At 47.4% G+C, this 19,110-nt stretch overlaps 3 protein-coding genes across 3 annotated transcripts; all 3 read right to left on the bottom strand.

Annotated features, from left to right (window-relative positions):
- Positions 1-5,692: 5,692 nt before the first annotated feature.
- On the bottom strand, positions 5,693-14,196 carry LOC135819062 (uncharacterized). The gene is made up of 2 exons (XM_065332211.1): positions 13,432-14,196; positions 5,693-5,833 (listed from the first exon to the last, which is right to left on the bottom strand). The coding sequence occupies exons 1-2, from the start codon at positions 14,194-14,196 to the stop codon at positions 5,693-5,695; spliced, it is 906 nt and encodes a 301-aa protein (XP_065188283.1).
- A 1,738-nt stretch (positions 14,197-15,934) lies between these two features.
- Positions 15,935-16,648, bottom strand: LOC135819061 (nucleolin-like). The gene has a single exon (XM_065332210.1). It carries the CDS (start codon positions 16,646-16,648, stop codon positions 15,935-15,937), a length of 714 nt encoding a protein of 237 aa, XP_065188282.1.
- A 1,424-nt stretch (positions 16,649-18,072) lies between these two features.
- LOC135819060 (glutamic acid-rich protein-like) lies at positions 18,073-18,774 on the bottom strand. Its single transcript, XM_065332209.1, has one exon. The coding sequence runs from the start codon at positions 18,772-18,774 to the stop codon at positions 18,073-18,075; it is 702 nt and encodes a 233-aa protein (XP_065188281.1).
- Positions 18,775-19,110: the final 336 nt, after the last annotated feature.

The following is a 19,110-nucleotide window of genomic DNA, read 5'->3' as shown; positions in this document are numbered from 1 at the left end:
GCACTGTGCTAGTCTATCGGCCTGGGCAGTGTTATACGGCATTGTGGATAGCGTGAGGGGACCAGAATTATCTGAATACTATACGCTGTGTTCTCCCTGTGCTGTGATTGGTGATTGTGTTCCTATGCCACGCTTTTTAAATGGGTATGGAAGAGGTCATAATTATGGACAGCCACAATACATGTAATTGTACACTGGTGGAGTCAGATTGGGGTGCGCGCGTGGCCGTTTGTGCTGCGCAGGTAGTCGTAAAATACCTACGACTCATTGGTGCTGAAAAAGAAAAAAATTAATAATGTTTGGTGATTGAGTGTCACTGTAAAGGAGCGATTCGGCATGTGCATGAACGGCATTGGCATTTTGTAGAATGGTCATGCAGACTCATACTAATGCAGCCTACTGCAGGTGATGTATGAACGCTCAACACGGGAAAGACGCAAGTGCTTGCAATGAGAGCTGGACGGCAGGCACACCTTGACCAGCACATTACTTGACTGGCACGCCTCTTGCCCGACAAGTACTGCTCCCTACCTCGGAGCCACCCAAGACGAAAACCTCCGCTGGTTACCGCAACTCACCTCTATCGTCCGACGCAACAATCGTCTTCTTCATCTACACGATGTATAAATCGTCATCCTAGCCTTTAGGGTCTCAGCAGATAGAGAGTTATAGCAGCAGTAGGACTCACAGTCATTGTGCATTCTAGAAAAACAAAATTATCAGATTGGAGTGGTGGATCAGTGCAGACAGTAAGGCAAAACGGATTGCATAGCTAAAGGGATAATTTTTGTAATGTCACACAAGTACGGGCTTCTCTGGCCACACGGGCTTCTCGGACTCGAAGGATTCACGAATGAACATCACGTCTCCATGGTGATTTCAAAGCCGGTTGGTGACTATTATAGTCCATTCAATTCGTTCCTTATTTACTAACGCCCATACCGCCTCGGCCCCTTGGGCCCCACTTTTGTCTCCACAAGGCTCTGGTAGGGCGCTTGGGGCGGAATATGCCTGGTTCCAAAACATTAATTCGTTTTTGACGCTGTCGTGTGTGCTCCCGTATTGCCTCGACGAGCCTGTTAACGACCATTTCCTCTTCATCATCATCCACATCGACGTTCTCATATTGTGCGTCTTCAGCATTGTCGTCTGCCTCGAATTCATTCGCCAGCTCTCGATCCACATCGTCCGCATTAGTGCCAGGCACGTACACAGTGGTCATCGTGATCATAATACCCACGAGTACAAGTCGGGATACTTGCAAAGTCATCATTGCCGCAGATTCCACGGATGTCCAGAATGTTATCGTCCTTATTCCGATGCTCAGCACTCACAAAGGCTACGAACATTTACACCAATGTGTTCATGTGCGCCTCTTTCTCACCCTACCCGTCTGGCTGGATAATCTGAAATGCTGAATTTCATGTCCTTTCTGAGGTTCTTCTAAAGCTAAAGACGGTGTGGTTGTGACTGTGCCAGCCCAAGGCACTGTCGGAGACACTGGCCCGTGTTATACACCGGCTGCTCGCACATCCACGTATGCATCCACGGTGAAAACAAGATATTGCTGGCGTTGGGCCAGGAGACGCCCTGCACGATCAACATATTGGAAGCAGGATTCTAACGGCAAAGCCACGCGCCACAAGGAATCGTGTATCTGCACCAACCGCAAGCAGCTGCCACTGGCAGGAATAGTTCATAATACAATACTTATGAATATGTGGTATCTGTTGTGGCGAGCGAATATTAATTTTCTTCAGGAGCTGTTGCACCTGACATACAGGTACATGCGTGTGTGCTTTTTTGAATGACATTGGCATGGAGACTAGGACAAACGTGACAAAATAATGAACAGGCGGAGTTGCACAGAGACGCAGCAGTGATGGTGTGTTCCATGGTTGGAATCTTCAGGGTCATGGGATTTGGTCTCACCAATGCACCGGCAACATTTCAATCCATGATGAATACGATTCTTCAACCATATCTGAGGGAGTTCGTAGTCGTGTTCCTAGATGACATACTCATCTTCAGCAAAACGTGGTCGGAGCATATGCAGCATGTCCGGTCGGTATTGAGCGTGCTCCGGGACAACCAGTTATTTTGCAAACGGTCAAAATGTGAATTTGGCGTGGAGAGTGTGCGGTTCCTGGGACATTGCATCGATGGACTGCACATCGCCCCTGACCCAGACAAGATTGCCGCAGTAAAGGTCTGGCCCGCTCCGACTTCCGTCACAGAGGTGAGGCAATTTCTTGGATTTACGAATTATTTTAGGCGATTCATAGATCAATACTCATCGCTCTCTAAGAACTTAGAGGAGATAACGGGAAAACATGCACGATTCGAGTGGAACAGCTCTCGGCAACATGCCTTTGAATCGCTAAAGCATGCCTTGTTGAATGCGCCCCTATTGCGGCTGGCTGATGTGAACCGACCATTCAGAGTGGTAACAGATGCAAGCGATTTCGCCTTGGGATGTGTTCTTCTCCAAGAACTAGAGGAAGATGCCTGGCATCCAGTGGCTTATGCTAGCCGAAAATTGTCTGCTGCGGAACAGAATTATACAGCTACAGAAAGAGAAACATTGGCCGTAGTGTTTGCGCTAAAGACCTGGCGCATCTACCTCTTTCAACACTTTGAGGTCATTACAGACAACATGGCGGTAGTTTATCTGAAAACAAAACCAAGCATTACAAAGAGAGAGGCGCGATGGGTTGAATTCCTAGCTGACTATAACTACACAGTCCGTCACAGACCCGGCAGAGAGAACCCTGCAGATCCCCTTTCGCGTCGCCCAGATCTCCATGAGAGTAACCTCGTGGAGAATGCAGTACCACGTTTGAATGCTATTGAGTATGCTTTAGCAATGAATGATGACGTGTCCAATACAATATCAGATGCCTACCAGAGAGACAAAGAGCTAACTCCCATCATAGAAAGATTGAAGCATTCTCTCCGAGATAATTTGCATGATCGCTATTATTGGGACGAATCCACTGATCGCTTGTACCTCAAGGCATCCCCCAATAACCGGTTGTGCATACCACAGTGCGGTGTCTGGTTAAAGCTCATTCAAGAACACCATGAGTGTGCAACGGCTGGCCACCCGGGTCGTGATCGAACGTACTTCCGCCTAGCACGTTTTTTCTACTGGCCCCGAATGGGTCTCGATATCAAGAGATTTGTCAAAACCTGTGATCTCTGCCAGCGAACGAAGGGAGGTCAGCCACGAACAGGGCTTCTCCAGTCACTTTCAATACCTAATAGTCCTTGGCAGGATATCTCAATGGATTTTATTGTTGGATTGCCCCTTACTTCTCGTGGCTTCGACGCAATTTACACCTTTGTGGACCGACTTACGAAATGCGTACATCTTGTTCCAACAAACTCGAAGATTGATGCTAAGGGCAGCGCTCAACTGTACATTCAAAACGTGTTTCGTCTGCACGGGCTGAGCTCAACCATTGTTTCCGATCGCGATCCACGATTCACTGCAGCTTTTTTCAAAGAAGTATTCTCTCAGCTAGGAACTAAATTGGCATTCAGCACTGCTAACCACCCTCAAACGGATGGTTTGACAGAGAGAGTTAACCGGCAAGTGGGAGATGTTCTAAGAGCATTTGTGAACTTGAGACAGGACAATTGGGATTCGCTTCTACCACTCTGCGAGTTTGCAATAAATAGTTCACAACAGTCATCTGTAGCTAATACACCGTTCTATCTAAACTATGGGTTTGACCCTAAGTCCCCGCCCGAATTCATTCTTACGGGAGGGGAAAGGAGTGATTCGGTCGATTGGCTTCATGAGCAGGAAGCCGCACTAAGGATAGCTCGAGATGCTATGCTCGACGCCCAGGCAAGGCAAGCTCTATACGCAGACCAGACGAGAACGCCCAGTGATTTGAAGGTTGGTGATAGCGTTCTTGTCTACAGAGACTTTCTACTGACCCCGGAAGCTCGTGGCCAGCCCTCTCGGAAGTTGCAACCCAAGTGGTTTGGTCCGTATCGTATCCAGGCTAAGATTGGAGCGAATGCTTTTCGCTTTGAACTGCCCCGTGAACTTCGCTGCCATCCCGTGTTTAATGTCACTGCTCTTAAACGCTACGAAGAGAACACGATTCCTGGAAGACACCAACCCCCGCCTCCGCCCTTCACAGATCTAGATGGACACACACGCTATGTTGTCGAAGCCGTTTTGAATCACCGACACCGCAGTGGTGAGCAACACTTCCTGGTGCATTGGAAGGGTTACCCCAGCAGCGAAGCTACGTGGGAGCCCGCTGGCAACCTATGTGATGAGTCTGGTCGGAATATTAAACCGCTGCAGAACTATCTAGCCTCACAACGACAGCAGCCTTGATCTAACTGGGCTGAGCCATATGCATCTCTTACTGAGATAGTTAATAATTATGTTATAGACTGATATAGTTTTGCGTCATCTCCTTGTGAGAGTGATGAAGTTGAGTTGGATTACACTTCAATGTGGTTATGCATGTGCATGAGTGATTATTTAATATTCCCCTTTCCACAATTGCATCTCCTAACTGGATTGTGTTATCTAATAGAACCTTGGGCTTCCTATGGGGCCGGGAGAGTGTAATAGTTTTACCTTGACACTTCTTGCTTGTCTTATGGTAACACCTTGTGTTCCTACTATTCTCACTCCTGTGTTTCTCACCTTTCTTTTGCTTTATAACCTCTGGTTTGAACATCATTCGACGAATTCTCCAATCAATCAAGTCTATACTGTTACACCTACTTCAGTATTTTGGCAATGCTACGGATTTCCAGAACGAGAAAATCAATAATAGCAAAAAAATCAAAGAGGACCATCGCCAGAGTTAAAACTCTGCAACAATCGTCATCTTCATCTACATGATGTATAAATGGTCATCCTAGCATTTAGGGTCTCAGCAAATAGAGAGTTATAACAGCAATAGGACTCACAGTCATTGTGCATTCTAGAAAACAAAATTATCAGATTGGAGTGGTGGATCAGTGCAGACAGGATGGCAAAACGGATTGCATAGCTAAAGGAATAATTTTTGTAATGTCATACGGGCTTCTCTGGCTCGAAGGATTCGCGAATGAACATCACGTTTCCATGGTGATTTCAAAGCCGGATGGTGACTATTGTAGTCCATTCACTTCGTTCCTTATTTACTAACGCCCATACCGCCTCCGCCGAGGCGGCCCCTTGGACCCCACTTTTGTCTCCACAAGGCTCTGGTAGGGCGCTTGGGGCGGAATATGCCTGGTTCCAAAACATTAATTCGATTTTGACGCTGTCGTGTGTGCTCCCGTATTGCCTCGACGAGCCTGTTAACGACCATTTCCTCTTCATCATCATCCACATCGACGTTCTCATATTGCGCGTCTTCAGCATTGTCGTCTGCCTCGAATTCATTCGCCAGCTCTCGATCCACATCGTCCGCATTAGTGCCAGGCACGCACACAGTCGTCATCGTGATCATAATCCCCACAAGTACAAGTCGGGATACTTGCAGAGTCATCATTGCCGCAGATTCCACGGATGTCTAGAATGTTATCGTCCTTATTCCGTTGCTCAGCACTCACAAAGGCTACGAACATTTACACCAATGTGTTCATGTGTGCTTCTTTCTCACCCTTCCCGTCTGGCTGGATAATCTGAAATGCTGAATTTCATGTCCTTTCCGACGTTCTTCTAAAGCTAGAGACGGTGTGATTGTGACTGTGCCAACCCAAGGCACTGTCGGAGACACTGGCCCGTGTTATACACCGGCTGCTCGCACATCCACGTATGCATCCACGGTGAAAACAAGACATTGCTGGCGTTGGGCCAGGAGACGCCCTGCACGATCAACATAATTGGAAGCAGGATTCCAACGGCAAAGCCACGCGCCAACAGGAATCGTGTATCTGCACCAACCGCAAGCAGCTGCCACTGGCAGGAATAGTTCATAATATATGTACTTATGAATATGTGGGGTTTGTTGTGTTGAGCGAATATTTCTTCAGGAGCTGTTGCACCTGACATACAGGTACACGTACATGCGTGTGTGTTTTTTGAATGACATTGGCATGGAGACTAGGGCAAACGTGACAAAATAATGAGCAGGAGGAGCTGCACAGAGACGCAGCAGTGATGCCACTGATGGTGTGTTCCAGAGTTGGAATCTTGAGTGGAAAGCCTGACACACTGACAGACACCGTGGACTTGTCAATGATCATGAGTGTTATAATACATACCGGTATACATGTACGTCAAATCGCATGCATGCATTCAGTTTGCGCAACTACCTGAAAACCGCACTCAGCACTGTGCTAGTCTATCGGCCTGGCCAGTGTTATACGGCATTGTGGATAGCGTGAGGAGACCAGAATTATCTGAATACTATACGCTGTGTTCTCCCTGTGCTGTGATTGGTGATTGTGTTCCTATGCCATGCTTTTTAAATGGGTATGGAAGAGGCCATAATTATGGGCAGCTACAATACATGTAATTGTACACTGGTAGAGTCAGATTGGGGTGCACGCGTGGCCGTCTGTACTGCGCAGGTAGTCGTAAAATACCTACGACTCATTGGTGCTGAAGAAGAAAAATATTTTTTAGTGATTGAGTGTCACTGTAAAGGAGCGATTCGGCATGTGCATGAACGGCATTGGCATTTTGTAGAATGGTCATGCAGACTCATACTAATGCAGCCTACTGCAGGAACGTATGAACGCCTCAACACGGGAAAGACGCAAGTGCTTGCAGTCAGAGCTGGACGGCAGGCACACCTTGACCAGCATATTACTTGCACTGACACGCCTCTTGCCCAGACAAGTACTGCTCCCTACCTCGGAGCCACCCAAGACGAAAACCTCCGCTGGTTACCGCAACTCACCTTTTTTTTTTTCTTTTTTTTTTTCGGTTTAGACCAGTGCCTCACTAGCATCCTCCCCCCCCCCCTTACCACAATGTGACGTTATCTTTCACTCTGCTTCTCTCACGACCATCTACCCATTGTCCTTGTTTCTCACTATTATTCATTTCCCCTCTTCCTCCTCTCTACATGGTTTTACTGAATTATGGCGCGCTTTGTCTGCGTAGACGCCGAGACCTTTGAGGTCGGCAGAGCAGCCTGGCCCCGCCACCACTTCTCGCACATATTCGGGAATATAGTGGACTTTCGTATAAAAAAAAATAAAAAACCTCTATCATGCGACGCACGGCTATGAAGGTGCAGATCATCCGCCAGATCTGCCGCCAGATCCGCCACTGCCCAACGGTGTGGCAGCCTCTGCTGTATTACTCTGCCCTTATAATATCGGACATTCTATTTGAGTCGAATGCGTTTCTCCCAGGACTGTCAGCTTAGCAGCGGAACAGAGTAGCCAAAAATAGACAAACGCTGCATCCGTTGCCTGGCTGATGAGTATCCACTGTCCCGCACTCTTTCCCTGTACACCAAGGTGGGTGTATGCCCAGTGCTGGAACGAGGGGAATGCAAGCTCAGACTCCTAACGTTGAGAATTCGTTTTGGAATCGTCAGTGAGCTGTTGTCGTCCCGTATTGTCTTTGGAGGCCCACGGACAGGCATGGCCACTCGAGGTCAGTTGGGACGCAACCTTCCTCTTCCCCTGGTGCACTGCTATTCTTGCTTATGCCAACCACTACTGGGCAGCTGCAGCTTTTGGAATGCTTTCTGTACGCGAGTTCAAGCCCATACTAAGTAAGCGTATTGTACTTCAGCGAAGTGCAATGGTTAGAAGCCTGGTGATGAGGCTCGAGAGAAGCATGCTTCGCTGATCTGATTGTTATTATTATTCTTTGTATGTCCTCTCCGACATTCTTATAATGCCAGAGACTGTATGGTTGTGAATGTGTGACCGTAAGGCGCTATGGAAGACACTGTCCCGTGTTATCCATCAGCTGCTTGCACATAGACGATGAAAACATGATAATCATATTGCTGGCGTAAGACCAGGAGACTGCCAGCATGATCAACGTATTGGAAATGCAAACATTGCAGCTACATGCTTGCAAACAACAGAAACGCGTCTTTCCATAACAGCAAGCAGCTGTTGCTAGCAGGAAGAGTGCTTGTGTAGATTACTAATGACTGCGCTTTGTGGTGGCATGACGATATTTCCGGATCCATTGCATCGGCCGTGCACAGTACGTGGGCAAGTTGATCTGTCTATAAAGACACAATACAGTTTTCAAAGTGTTATCATCAATAATTCTTGTATCACAACGAGCGGGTTGGGTTCCAGCAATACACGATTATGGAGTACAAGTACATTGCACATCTGTTAGTGCACAGCTGTGACGCAGTTGTGTCATGGGGTTGCTTTCTCAGTACGCACGCCTACACTGGCTAGGCTACAATGGTTTTGTTGAATGATGATGACAAGACATCAAGATGACAATCAATCCACTGTACGGAGACAACTGTCAAGCTGTCACTGTCCAGAAAGGCTAATTATTATTATTTTTGCTAAGTACACAACGTACTCGGCTAATATTGATATCATGCCTGTGATGCTATTGTAGAACAAGTGTTCTACTGCAGGCTTTCCTTACTGCCTCCGGCAAAGCGAAGTGGGCTCTCTTCTACCTGGCTGCTTGGTAACCCTCCATTTCCGTACTTCTATTAGTCTTTTCTTTCTTGCCGTGGTTGGCTATCACCCCTCGCTCACACTGTGTCATTGCGTACCCATTGCTTGGACTTTAATGAGTAATGAAGTACATCTGCTGTGCGAGTTATGCAGCTAAGTCGCTCTGTCAGTCGGAATGTGAAAATAATACTTGATTAGCGGAGTGGCGCGTTGGATTAAACGGGCCTCTTTCTCCATGAACCTACCAAGTTGGAAGGCCGCTAGTTAGCGGTATTGAGAAGTGCTCAAGCTGACTTGCATTCTGTGGAATGTCTCAGAACTCCTTGTCAGCTTTGTGCTACATTGTCCACGTCTGACTTTCCATAATCTGGTTTATTTGGTGGACTTGATGGCATATCTTGAGCCCACATGTTTCCATATTATAATGTTTTTCTGAGTTCTTAGATAAACAAACATACGTGGACAACATTCAAGAAATGGTACTAGTTTTGTCAATTATCAAGGAAAAGGACAACATGTTACGAGTTATGACAAACTGTCCACGAACGTAACCATATCTTATACTGTCAGCGAGTGCGATAAAATGGCACAAAAACTGACAAGGAGTACTGAGACATTCGGCATTTGTGCCATGTTGACGCACCTGCTGACTGTACAAGATCTGGTTACGTTGGTGGACAGTTTGTCACAACTCGTAACATTTTTTCCTTTTCCTTTCTTCATCATAATTATAGTGGCTCACCATCCAAGTTCAGTTTTGTCAATGCTGGTACATTTACGTCAGCCAGCATTCGCACAAAGAAATGAGAGAAGAATGGAGTCTAAAGGTTATTCTAGATTATCACAACTCAACAGAAGCTGTAGCACGAATTGTGAATGTGTGATCCTGAAACCACCAGTGCCATGGGCCAGAACATTAGCCAAACAGCACCTAACGTGGACAAGGGCTTGATTAAAAGCCAGGGGCACTAGTCAAGAGAAGTCTTTATGTTTTCATTGGCTATCTGAGACGGAGGAACTATTCGAGACTGGGCACTATTCAAGACAGGGCTCTACGCGAGTACGGCAAGGCTTATAGCGGTAAGCAGTTGCGTGTGAGAGTGAAATAAGAAGATGAGGAGAATGAGAAATTGACATTATGAAAAGTAATGATCCTTGAAAGAGAAATCACCAAAGTCCAAGAAGTGTGCATGAATATCATTTTGCTCATCTCCAGAACTGCATCCTTGTCCTGGGGCTTTACCAGGGAGAATAAGTACTGAATAGTCGTAGGGTCATGAGCCACCGTGCTAGTATTGTAGTGCATTCTGTTAGGTACCTCCTCCCGTACAACCGTTTCCAAGCTGGCCTGCATGCACCCCATACTACGTCGCCTCACCTTTTGTCTCCTTTTGTCACCTTTTGTTCCGTTCGTCTGGGTAGCTACATGCGCGCCCAGATTTGCCATAGCTACCCAGGCCCTTTATCCTGCCGTTCTGACTTGATCTCTATCTCTCTTGTTTCGCTTCCACAATGTAGTCGTTTCGTTCGTCTTGGTCTCTGTCTCTTCGTCTCCCTAATATATTATGTTGTTCGACCTAACCTGTTCCCGTTGCCCGTAATGTCTGGAGAATATGTAGTCGTCCTGTTCGTACTCAACATATGTGGGCTTTACCAGGGATAAGAAGTAGTCTCAGGGTCATGAGCCACCGTCCTAGTGCATTCTATAAGAGCAGTGTTATCAGTTCGGAGTAGTGCCTCCGCAAAGAAGTGACCTTAGAAAGGTATTCCTGAGTAAAACGACAGACCCAAATATATACTACAGGGATGCTATTGGCAAATCTGTCCGCAGATTGAGTACATGTAGAGTGCAGAAAACCCAGGTTCTGGGCATCTCCGCTGGAACAGACTAGAGCTTGCAGTTACATGTCGTGCCACTCCTCTGGCTCAAACCAGCACAGCCAAATACCTTGGTATTTATCTGGACGAGCGCTTTGAGCGGGGCAGGTCAAGTGGCTGCCGTAGTGAAGAAAGTGTCCTACAAACTCCGAGTCTTGCGCCACATCAGAGCAGACATCATCCGTGTGCAGTCCCTCCTTTACTACACAGCTCTTATCCTACCTGACCTACTCTACGCTTCGAACGCCTACTTCACCAGACTTTCAGCAAGCCTCAAACAGATCCTCATCAGACTGGATAAGCGCTGCATCTGCTGTATCACAACCCAGCACGTGCCCACACTATGCAGCTGTATGCCGAACTCGGCATCTGTCCGGCTGTCGAGCGGGCGGATTGCAAGTTGAGGCTTTTCATGCACCGTATTCTTCACGGCAATGTCAGTTTGCTGCTCAAATCACGCCTAGAATACAGTTCGCTGCCCCGTGCCACCAGAGGTCAAGATGCCTGCAATCTGCCCCTTCCCAATATCCACCGTACTTCGGGATCTCACTGACCAGTATTTGCTGCTGCTAAGTTGTGGAATCTTTTGCCTCCCCTCCTTAAAGTGCTGCCGTACCTCATGCCCATTCAAGCGTCTATTGAAAGTTTACTTTCATGGCTAATGCTAACGTAGCATGTTCCCTATCCCGAGAGTTCTCTAGACTCACTGCGTTCTTTACTCCACCTATCCAGGTTATGATGAAGAACCCAGTTCAACTATCCAGGTTATCCTATATTTTATCTGTTTGGGGATGATTGTCTGTTGGATTTGCAATGCATTACATAAAACAAACACAAAATACATGTACTTCGGAATCTCACAGCCTAGTATTCCCCTCTAGTTGTCCTGCCCTAGCACATCTCAATTCTCACGTCCATTGAAAGTGAACTTTCATGACCAATGTTAAGATGATCTAAGGAGAGATCCCCGATTCACTGTTTTCTTCACTCCCCTTAATCCAGGTTATCTAATCTTGTTTCTTGTGCTTAATCTTTTCTCCCTTTCCCGCGTCATCATAACATTGGGCATGATAGCCCGTTTGACTTGCGATGTAAAAATTAATAAAAGCAATACACAACAGAACAACAAGGACAATCAAGGCTTGTTTGCTGCTACTTTAAGTTTCATGCTTACGCAATCATCAGGCAACATGAAGATCGGGTGCCGACCATGCCGGTATATATGCCAGGAGAGGGTGGTATAAAAAGCTGTGTGAGACTGTGGGGGCTAGCGCAGTAGCGGTGGTGTTTTAGGCAGGGGCTGCGTGCAGAGTGTGTGGTTGTTGAAGGCAGGGGCTAGCAGTGCAGTGTTAGCGCGGAGTGTGTGGCTGGTGTGGGCAGGAGGTGGTGAACAATGCGTGTGGATGTTGTAGGCAGGAGGCTGTAGAGCTAGCAGTGTGATAATAGCACAATGTAAATGGATATGGCTGCACTGCTAGCCCCTGCCTTCAACAACCACACACTCTGCACACAGCCCCTGCCTAAACACCACCGCTACTGCGCTAGCCCCCACAGTCTCACACAGCTTTTTATACCACCCTCTCCTGGCATATATACCGGCATGGTCGGCACCCGATCTTCATGTTGCCTGATGATTGCGTAAGCATGAAACTTAAAGTAGCAGCAAACAAGCCTTGATTGTCCTTGTTGTTCTGTTGTGTATTACGCTCTGCCTTTGTGGTGTTGAGCACTGTCAGCACTCTGGGTACATCCTTCGGTAAAAGCAATACAAATACAATACAGTCGTATATATTGCTCACCGAGTGTATTATTATTATTATGAAATGACCCAAAGGCAATGTGCCTATCGAGGGGTTCATTTGATTGAAAGAACAGTACTACTAAGAACAGTACTACTACTAGTACATGTAGATGTATGTACAAAGACAAGTAGGGATTGATGAGGAGAGAAATGGGGAAAATCAACTGCAAGGTGGCGGAATTCCGTTGATTGCATAAGCATGGTCAGCTGTAAATTTCCTTAGGGCAGTATGCAAAGATAAGCTGTATTAGAGAAAAACACCGAGCAGCATTCATGAGCGAAATAGAGGAGACATGCTGAACGCTTGTGGATGTCCCCGGCAGCGTCAGATCGCCATTTCTGCTTCAATACGTACGCGCAGCACAGCTATGTGAATAACAGGGGCAAGCCATGGAACATGATCTTTGACTAAGTGAGAGGAGGTTAATTTGAAGGAAGGAGGTGTCCTGCCTTCAGTATGTTATAATAATCATTGGCAATTCGCAACAACGTTTCACTAGTCTAAGCTACGTGCCGAGGTGCTAAATGAGAAAAAAGAACTCGCAGTTCTTTAGTTCATGCCAAGACCTCGGCCGTGAAATAGATGTACTCTATTTAACCCTTTGTTAAGAATATTTACTGACAAGATCCTATGGGCCTTATATACGTGTCGATCAGCCACTCTTTCGCCTTCGACGACTGGTCACGGATCTACGCCGACGACTCAGCCATCTACGCCGACGACTCAGCCATCTACGGCGGCTGACATACCTACGGCGGCTGACATACCTACGGCGGCTGGCATATCTACGACGGATGGCATGTCTACGGCGGTGCCGCACAATTCTCCTACGAGGAAACAGCCACCTGCGGCGTGGGCGCAGCCACCTGCGGCGACCAATGTATCTACTCCGGCGTCTCACGTACCTTCCCCGTCGTCTCACGTATCTTCCCCGTCGTCTCACGTACCTTCCCCGTCGTCTCACGTATCTTCCCCGTCGTCTGACGTATCGCCGTCTTGGGGCAAAGCGTCGCTGTTGTGCTGAAGTGTTAGGTTGAGGTGCTGGAGTTGTGACCGCGTCCGTCCGACTAGCGGCAACCATTGTAGGGCGATTCCGTTCCATTTTTTGAAAAGTCACTGATTGCTCTGGAGGTGTTTGTGGTTGTGGTGTAAGCACTCGTACTCGTGTAGCAGGTACGGAGGCGGGTACGCGTGCAGGTGACGACTGCTGGGGTCTGGTGGGAGCAGGTGTTGCCTCTTCCATGGTCTGCACGCGCGGTAAAATTCGGGGCTCAGTTTGAACAATGATTTCTTCTTGCGGTGACGTTATGGCTTGGTTCGTTGTGGGGTTCTGGGTTAGCTGGTTTTGGGTTGTTTGAACCGTTCCCACGGCGGCTTGGCTAGATGGTGGATTGGTTGGAGGAGCCGGAGTGGCAATTAAAGGTAACGGTTTGGGAAAGTCAGTAGGTTGGTGAAAAATGAACTTCTCCAGAGAAATTCTGGGCAGCGTGACGGCAACCGGTGGTGCAAATCTATGAATAATAAATGGCAGTGCCTTTAAACGCTTCCGAAATTCACCAAGTCGTTTGTAATCATCGTCGCTGTCACCATCGTCTTCATCGTGATCATCGTCAAGGTATTCGGTATTTCCACTCTCACGCGTCCGCCACTGATCACCATCATCCTCATCATCGCCAAATTTTTCTTGATCACGGCCATAGCTTTCCTTCGATGCGTGATACAGAGCTTCTCCGTCACTCACGTCAACATCATCATCATCATTATCATCATCCGCATCATCCCCTTCGGCCAATTCTCTCAGCAGCTCCTCCACAGCTCTTTGCCCGTTCTTTGCTCGCCCCTGTTGATCACTCCCATCACTAGCTAGAGCGACGGCAGACAGCAGGCTCACTAGCAGCAGTACAGTACTGACACTAACCACCCTCATACTTTACCCAGGATCCCATTCATTGAATGAGCTGCTCCAATAATTCTCCACCCAAGAGGAGACGGTCTCTTCTAGGTGTGGCGAAGACAGCTCTGCTTTCCTGGCCAGCTCTCTTTGGGGCTGGCGCAGATATTCGATCACCACTGCCAAGATTCATGCATACGAGCAATCGCTGCGCTATATTATGTATGTTGGCGCCTTTCAGGCTTCAGGCAACGAATGTGCACGCTGATGGTACCGTCAGTTTTATCGGTAGCAGCAATCCATATCCAGGGTCTGACAGTCTGTAGCACACGTACTGATTCAAACTGATGCTACGGGATAGCATGATGATCAGGTGAAAATACTGCATTATACATGTACTGTAGGAAATCCACTCTCTCTCTCTCTCTGTCTGGCGACACACATAACTGACGAACAACCTGAGGAGAGCACCCGTTACTCATCATCGTACTTCTCTGGCTACCATGGGCGATCATCTGCAGTCTTTACCCTAGAGCTAGAGGATGGTGTGGTCGCTGACGACAGGTTTGCGTCCAGACACATGTCACTACTTAGTGCTACAATGTAGTGACCCATGGCACATGTCATGTGCGAGATCTTAGATAAAGACTTTAAGTGACCCACTGTCCAGTCTGATGACGTCGAAACAACTGTTGCTGTTCACTACAGCACACTACAGTGCAGGCCAAAATCATGGGTACATGTACATGTATGATTGTACATTGTGTTGGCGTTGAAATACAGCACTAGCAAACAGTCCGTGCAATGATGTCGAGAAGATGAACATGAAAAAGCATACATGTGGTATAGTCTCTTCTGTTGTCAGTGCTGCCTTTCGCTATGCTTTCCTTCCTAGCCGTCTCACATTGGTGATGCTCGTGGCGCTGCTGCTAAGTGTGTTTCGTGTTTCGTGTGGCTGCAAATTGCTCTCAGTCTCACACGAGCGGTGAAAGGTTGGACGACGACAAACAAGACAAGACAAGACAAGACATCATTGAGCACATTCCAAACTACTGGTCACCGTCATGTGATAGAGACTATCACAAATCATTATGTTTCCATTTTACCGACCGAAGAATGAGAGCCATTTAATAATTTACTTGGTATAATTATTATCCATGTAGTGTGAAAGGAGATTTATCGTTTTCTGGCGATAAAGAGAGTGCAAAGAACAGCAGCAAAAGATACCAGCAGAGACCAGGAAATCAGGGTACAGTGTGCTTTGATCCATAGGTGTTCGTCTGGAGAAGGAGACAACAGCAGCAGCACTGCTACATCTCCTTAGATCCCCTCCATAAATACAATATAGTCATGTACATGTACGAGTGTGTACATGTACATGTATGTTCGAAGAGGCAAATTGTGTAGTGAAACCTACGCTCAATGTCCTGGATGAGGAGGCGGGATTCAGAGGACAAGAATACACACGCACAAAGATGTCATTATTAGTAATATTACGGGGAAGCCATGGAGCAATGGCAGTGACAGCAGGTTAATTTCTATTGGGTAAGAACTAAGAACTATGTATTCTGTGTTCAGTAGGTTATAATCATTAGGCAATTCGCAGCAACGGTTCACGAGTCTAAACTACGTGCAAAAGTGCTAAATCAGACAAAATGAACTTGCCGTTCCGTTTCTTTCATGGAAAGACCGTCCTTGGGTGACAGATTTGTTCTCTATTTAGTATTTACCCATATCTGCTCACAGGATCCAATGGGCCTAATATGAGGGTCGATCACCCTGCCCTACGCCGGCGAATCAGCCGCCTACGGCGTTGTGCATATCTACGGCTGGTAGGACGTGTACGGAGGCGCCTCACACTTCTTCTACGGCGACTTCCACGGCGACTTCCACGGCGACGCTTTGTTTCAACAGTGGGTTCTTCTGGCGGTGACGTCATGGCTGCAGAAGTCGGAGTGGGCCTTGGCGGGTCGCGTGGCCGGGGATAAGCAGGAGGTTGGTGAATCAAGAACGGTTCCGCGGCAGGCAGCTTGGGGCCCACCCGTGGTGCAAATCTATGAATAATAAATGGCTCTGCCTTTACACGCTTGCGCAATTCACCAAATCGTTCATCATCATCATCATCGTCGCTGTCATCATCGTCATCGTCATGATCATCGTCATCCTCTACTGCGTTCTCTCGCCTGAGGTGTTTGGTATTTCCACTCTCACGCTCATGCCACTGATCGTCGTCATCCTCATCATCGCCATAGTCATCTTGATCAAGGCCATAGCTTTCCCTCAATCCCTGATAAAGAGCTTCTCCATTACTCACGTCATCATCATCATCATCCGCATCATCCCGTTCGGCCAATTCTCTCAGCAGCTCCTCCACAGCTCTTACCCTGTTCTTTGCTCGCCCCTGTCGATCACTTGCATCACTAGCTAGAGCTGCTGCAGCGAGCAGGCTCACTAGCAGCAGTACAGTACTGACACTCACGACCCTCATACTTCACTCAGGATAGTAGTCATTCAATGAGCTGCTCCAATTATTCTCCAACGAAGAGAAGACGATCTCTTCAAAGTGCGATGAAGACAGATCTAATATCCTGGCCAACTCTCTTTGGGGCTGGCGCAGATATTCGATCACCACTCCGTCCGCTATATTGGCCCCTGTGAGGCTTCAGGCAATGAATGTGCAAGCTGATGATGCCGTCAGCTGTATTGGTAACAGCGGTCCAGTGCCCGATAGTATCTAGCACACGTACTGATTCAAACTGATGCTATATACGGTATGATGATCCAAGGAAATGTATTATACGCGTACTGTAGGAATCCCTCTCTGTGTCTGGCGTGTACAGAACTGACGGGCGACCTGAAGAGCACAGCTCGTCATTATACATCTCTAGCTCTGTCTACCATGAGCAGATTCTGCAGATTTTTTAGTTTACCCGTTAGGGTGCTGTGGTCGCTGACTACAGGGTTCAGCCCAGACACATGTCACTACATGGACTACCATGTATGGACCCATAGCCTAGGTATTGTGTGAGACCATCGTCGTCCATAGATTCGTGACTCACTTCTTTCCATTCTGACCACGTCTAAAAATCCGGTGGTCATCCACTGTACAGACCGAAGTCATGGGTCTGGTGTGATCTACATGTACATTGTATTGTAGTTGAAATCCAGCACCAGCACACCGTGCGTACAATCATGTCCAGACATACAATAATTGTATTGGAGTAATTTCAACGTCAGAGCACGTCACGACTTGATGACAGTATAATCCAGACCTATGGTTACTAGCATGGGCATAATCTGGTTGTGATACCGGTTGTTATACTGGTTGTGATACCGGTATTCAGCACAGCAACTGTCTGCACACGTATCAGGTTTTTGGATATGTGTTGCGTGATTGAGAGTTTCGCAGAAATCTGTAGTGCTGAGAATGAATCTGGCGTCTGGCGGAAGTGTCTGGTGAGTGCCTTGGGCCACCTGTACATGAGAGTCTTGGGCCACCTGTACCTGTACAATCATGTAGCTACATAACGTTATTCATGTGATAGTCTTTGTTCAAGCTTCCTCAGCCCCACCAAGAAACAATCGATTCGAGGCTTGCTCAAGGAGAGATATAATTAGTGGTGATTGTTCCTGTTCATCTATTAGGACACTACGCAGTCGTGCACTACAGTCAGGTACTGCCGGTTCATTGAGTCAAAATCGCAATATTTCCACAAGTTTTGTTTTAAAAGCAAGTTTGCGTACTTCATGTTATAGCATACACTCTGGATTTAAAAAAAAGAGTGTTTTAGGAATGAACTCCTTCAGTCTCTTGTACAGGCAAAAAAACACATTTGTGAAGCATCAACACCATTACATAAAACGAATCATCGGATATAGACACACGGTATAGTATCTTCTGTTGTCAGTGTCTCAGCCCCAGCGACGGCGTCTGCGGCGTCGGCGAGTGCTAACTACGTGTCCGCCACGCCAACCACCATATCCCGCGTGCGTTCGAGAGCCGTGCATTGTCCTCACGACAATACGAGCGGTGATCCTACCAGCCTTTGGTACAATATTACCCATGGGCTGGGGGTCTTTGGGCGCTTCTGTTGGACGCGGCCTGGGCTTGACAACAACTGTGCGTCTTCGCCTTCGACTCCAAAACCATTTATTTGCTTCGCCGTTGTTAAGAACTTGGCTGGCACTTTCTGCTAGCTGTGCCGACTTGCTGTATGCATCGTCATCCTCATCAGCTTCATCGTCATCATCCTGGTCTTCGTCATCATCCTGATCTCCCTCTTGAATCAGGGAAATGATCTCCTCAACACGTTCATCGTCTTCGTCCAACTCTGCTTCATCACCATCAGCATCTGCATTCAAGGATGCCTCAATCGACTCATCCTCACTTGCACGTATTTGCTCTGCATATTCTTCCTCGTCTCGCATATCATCAAGCCATTCATTCTCGGCAGCGTTGGTTTCATGTTCGCTGGTTTCTGACGCGGCTCTGAGTAATTTCGCCTCCTCGAAGGCGTCAAGGCTATCCTCCTCATCAGCGTATGCCCTGCAATCATTCGCTGGTAGTATCACTGCTCCCAGCAGAAGGACTGCAGCTATCACAGGTAATCTCATAGTAGTACAGCGTGTTCACTACCTGAACGCCCTCACCATTATTTCTCCTACTTCACGGAAAATCCTAGATGGAAACTATGGAAGAGTTCAGCTGCCCCTGCACACGGCGATGGCCTAGAGACTATAGCTGCTTTGGCATCGCAGTTGAGGAATCTTGCCGCCTTGATCTGCGTACTGAGTATATGCATGTATGTTGTGAAGGTGAAGATCGCCAAAACGTGACCAGCATGCGCATGAGCTGACGGTCATAGCTAAAAAACAATGATCTCATAGAAAAGGAAACATTTTTTCCGAATGCCTTACTGGATTCGCTAGTTTGTGTCGGTACAATGACAC

The sequence above is a fragment of the Sycon ciliatum genome, chromosome 6, assembly GCF_964019385.1.
Source record: "Sycon ciliatum chromosome 6, ocSycCili1.1, whole genome shotgun sequence".
Taxonomy (NCBI): domain Eukaryota; kingdom Metazoa; phylum Porifera; class Calcarea; order Leucosolenida; family Sycettidae; genus Sycon; species Sycon ciliatum.
Note: the sequence above shows the minus strand (reverse complement) of the source record. Positions and strands in the feature narration are given on the sequence as shown.

Bases quoted from the DNA above. Each gene is read 5' to 3' on its own strand.
- LOC135819062 (XM_065332211.1), bottom strand. From the start codon at position 14,196: ATGAGGGTGGTTAGTGTCAGTACTGTACTGCTGCTAGTGAGCCTGCTG. The intron at 5,834-13,431 runs GTACGAGTGCTT...TTGATCGTGCAG, and splicing joins CCTCCGTACCTGCTACACGA to GGCGTCTCCTGGCCCAACGC.
- LOC135819061 (XM_065332210.1), bottom strand. From the start codon at position 16,648: ATGAGGGTCGTGAGTGTCAGTACTGTACTGCTGCTAGTGAGCCTGCTC.
- LOC135819060 (XM_065332209.1), bottom strand. From the start codon at position 18,774: ATGAGATTACCTGTGATAGCTGCAGTCCTTCTGCTGGGAGCAGTGATA.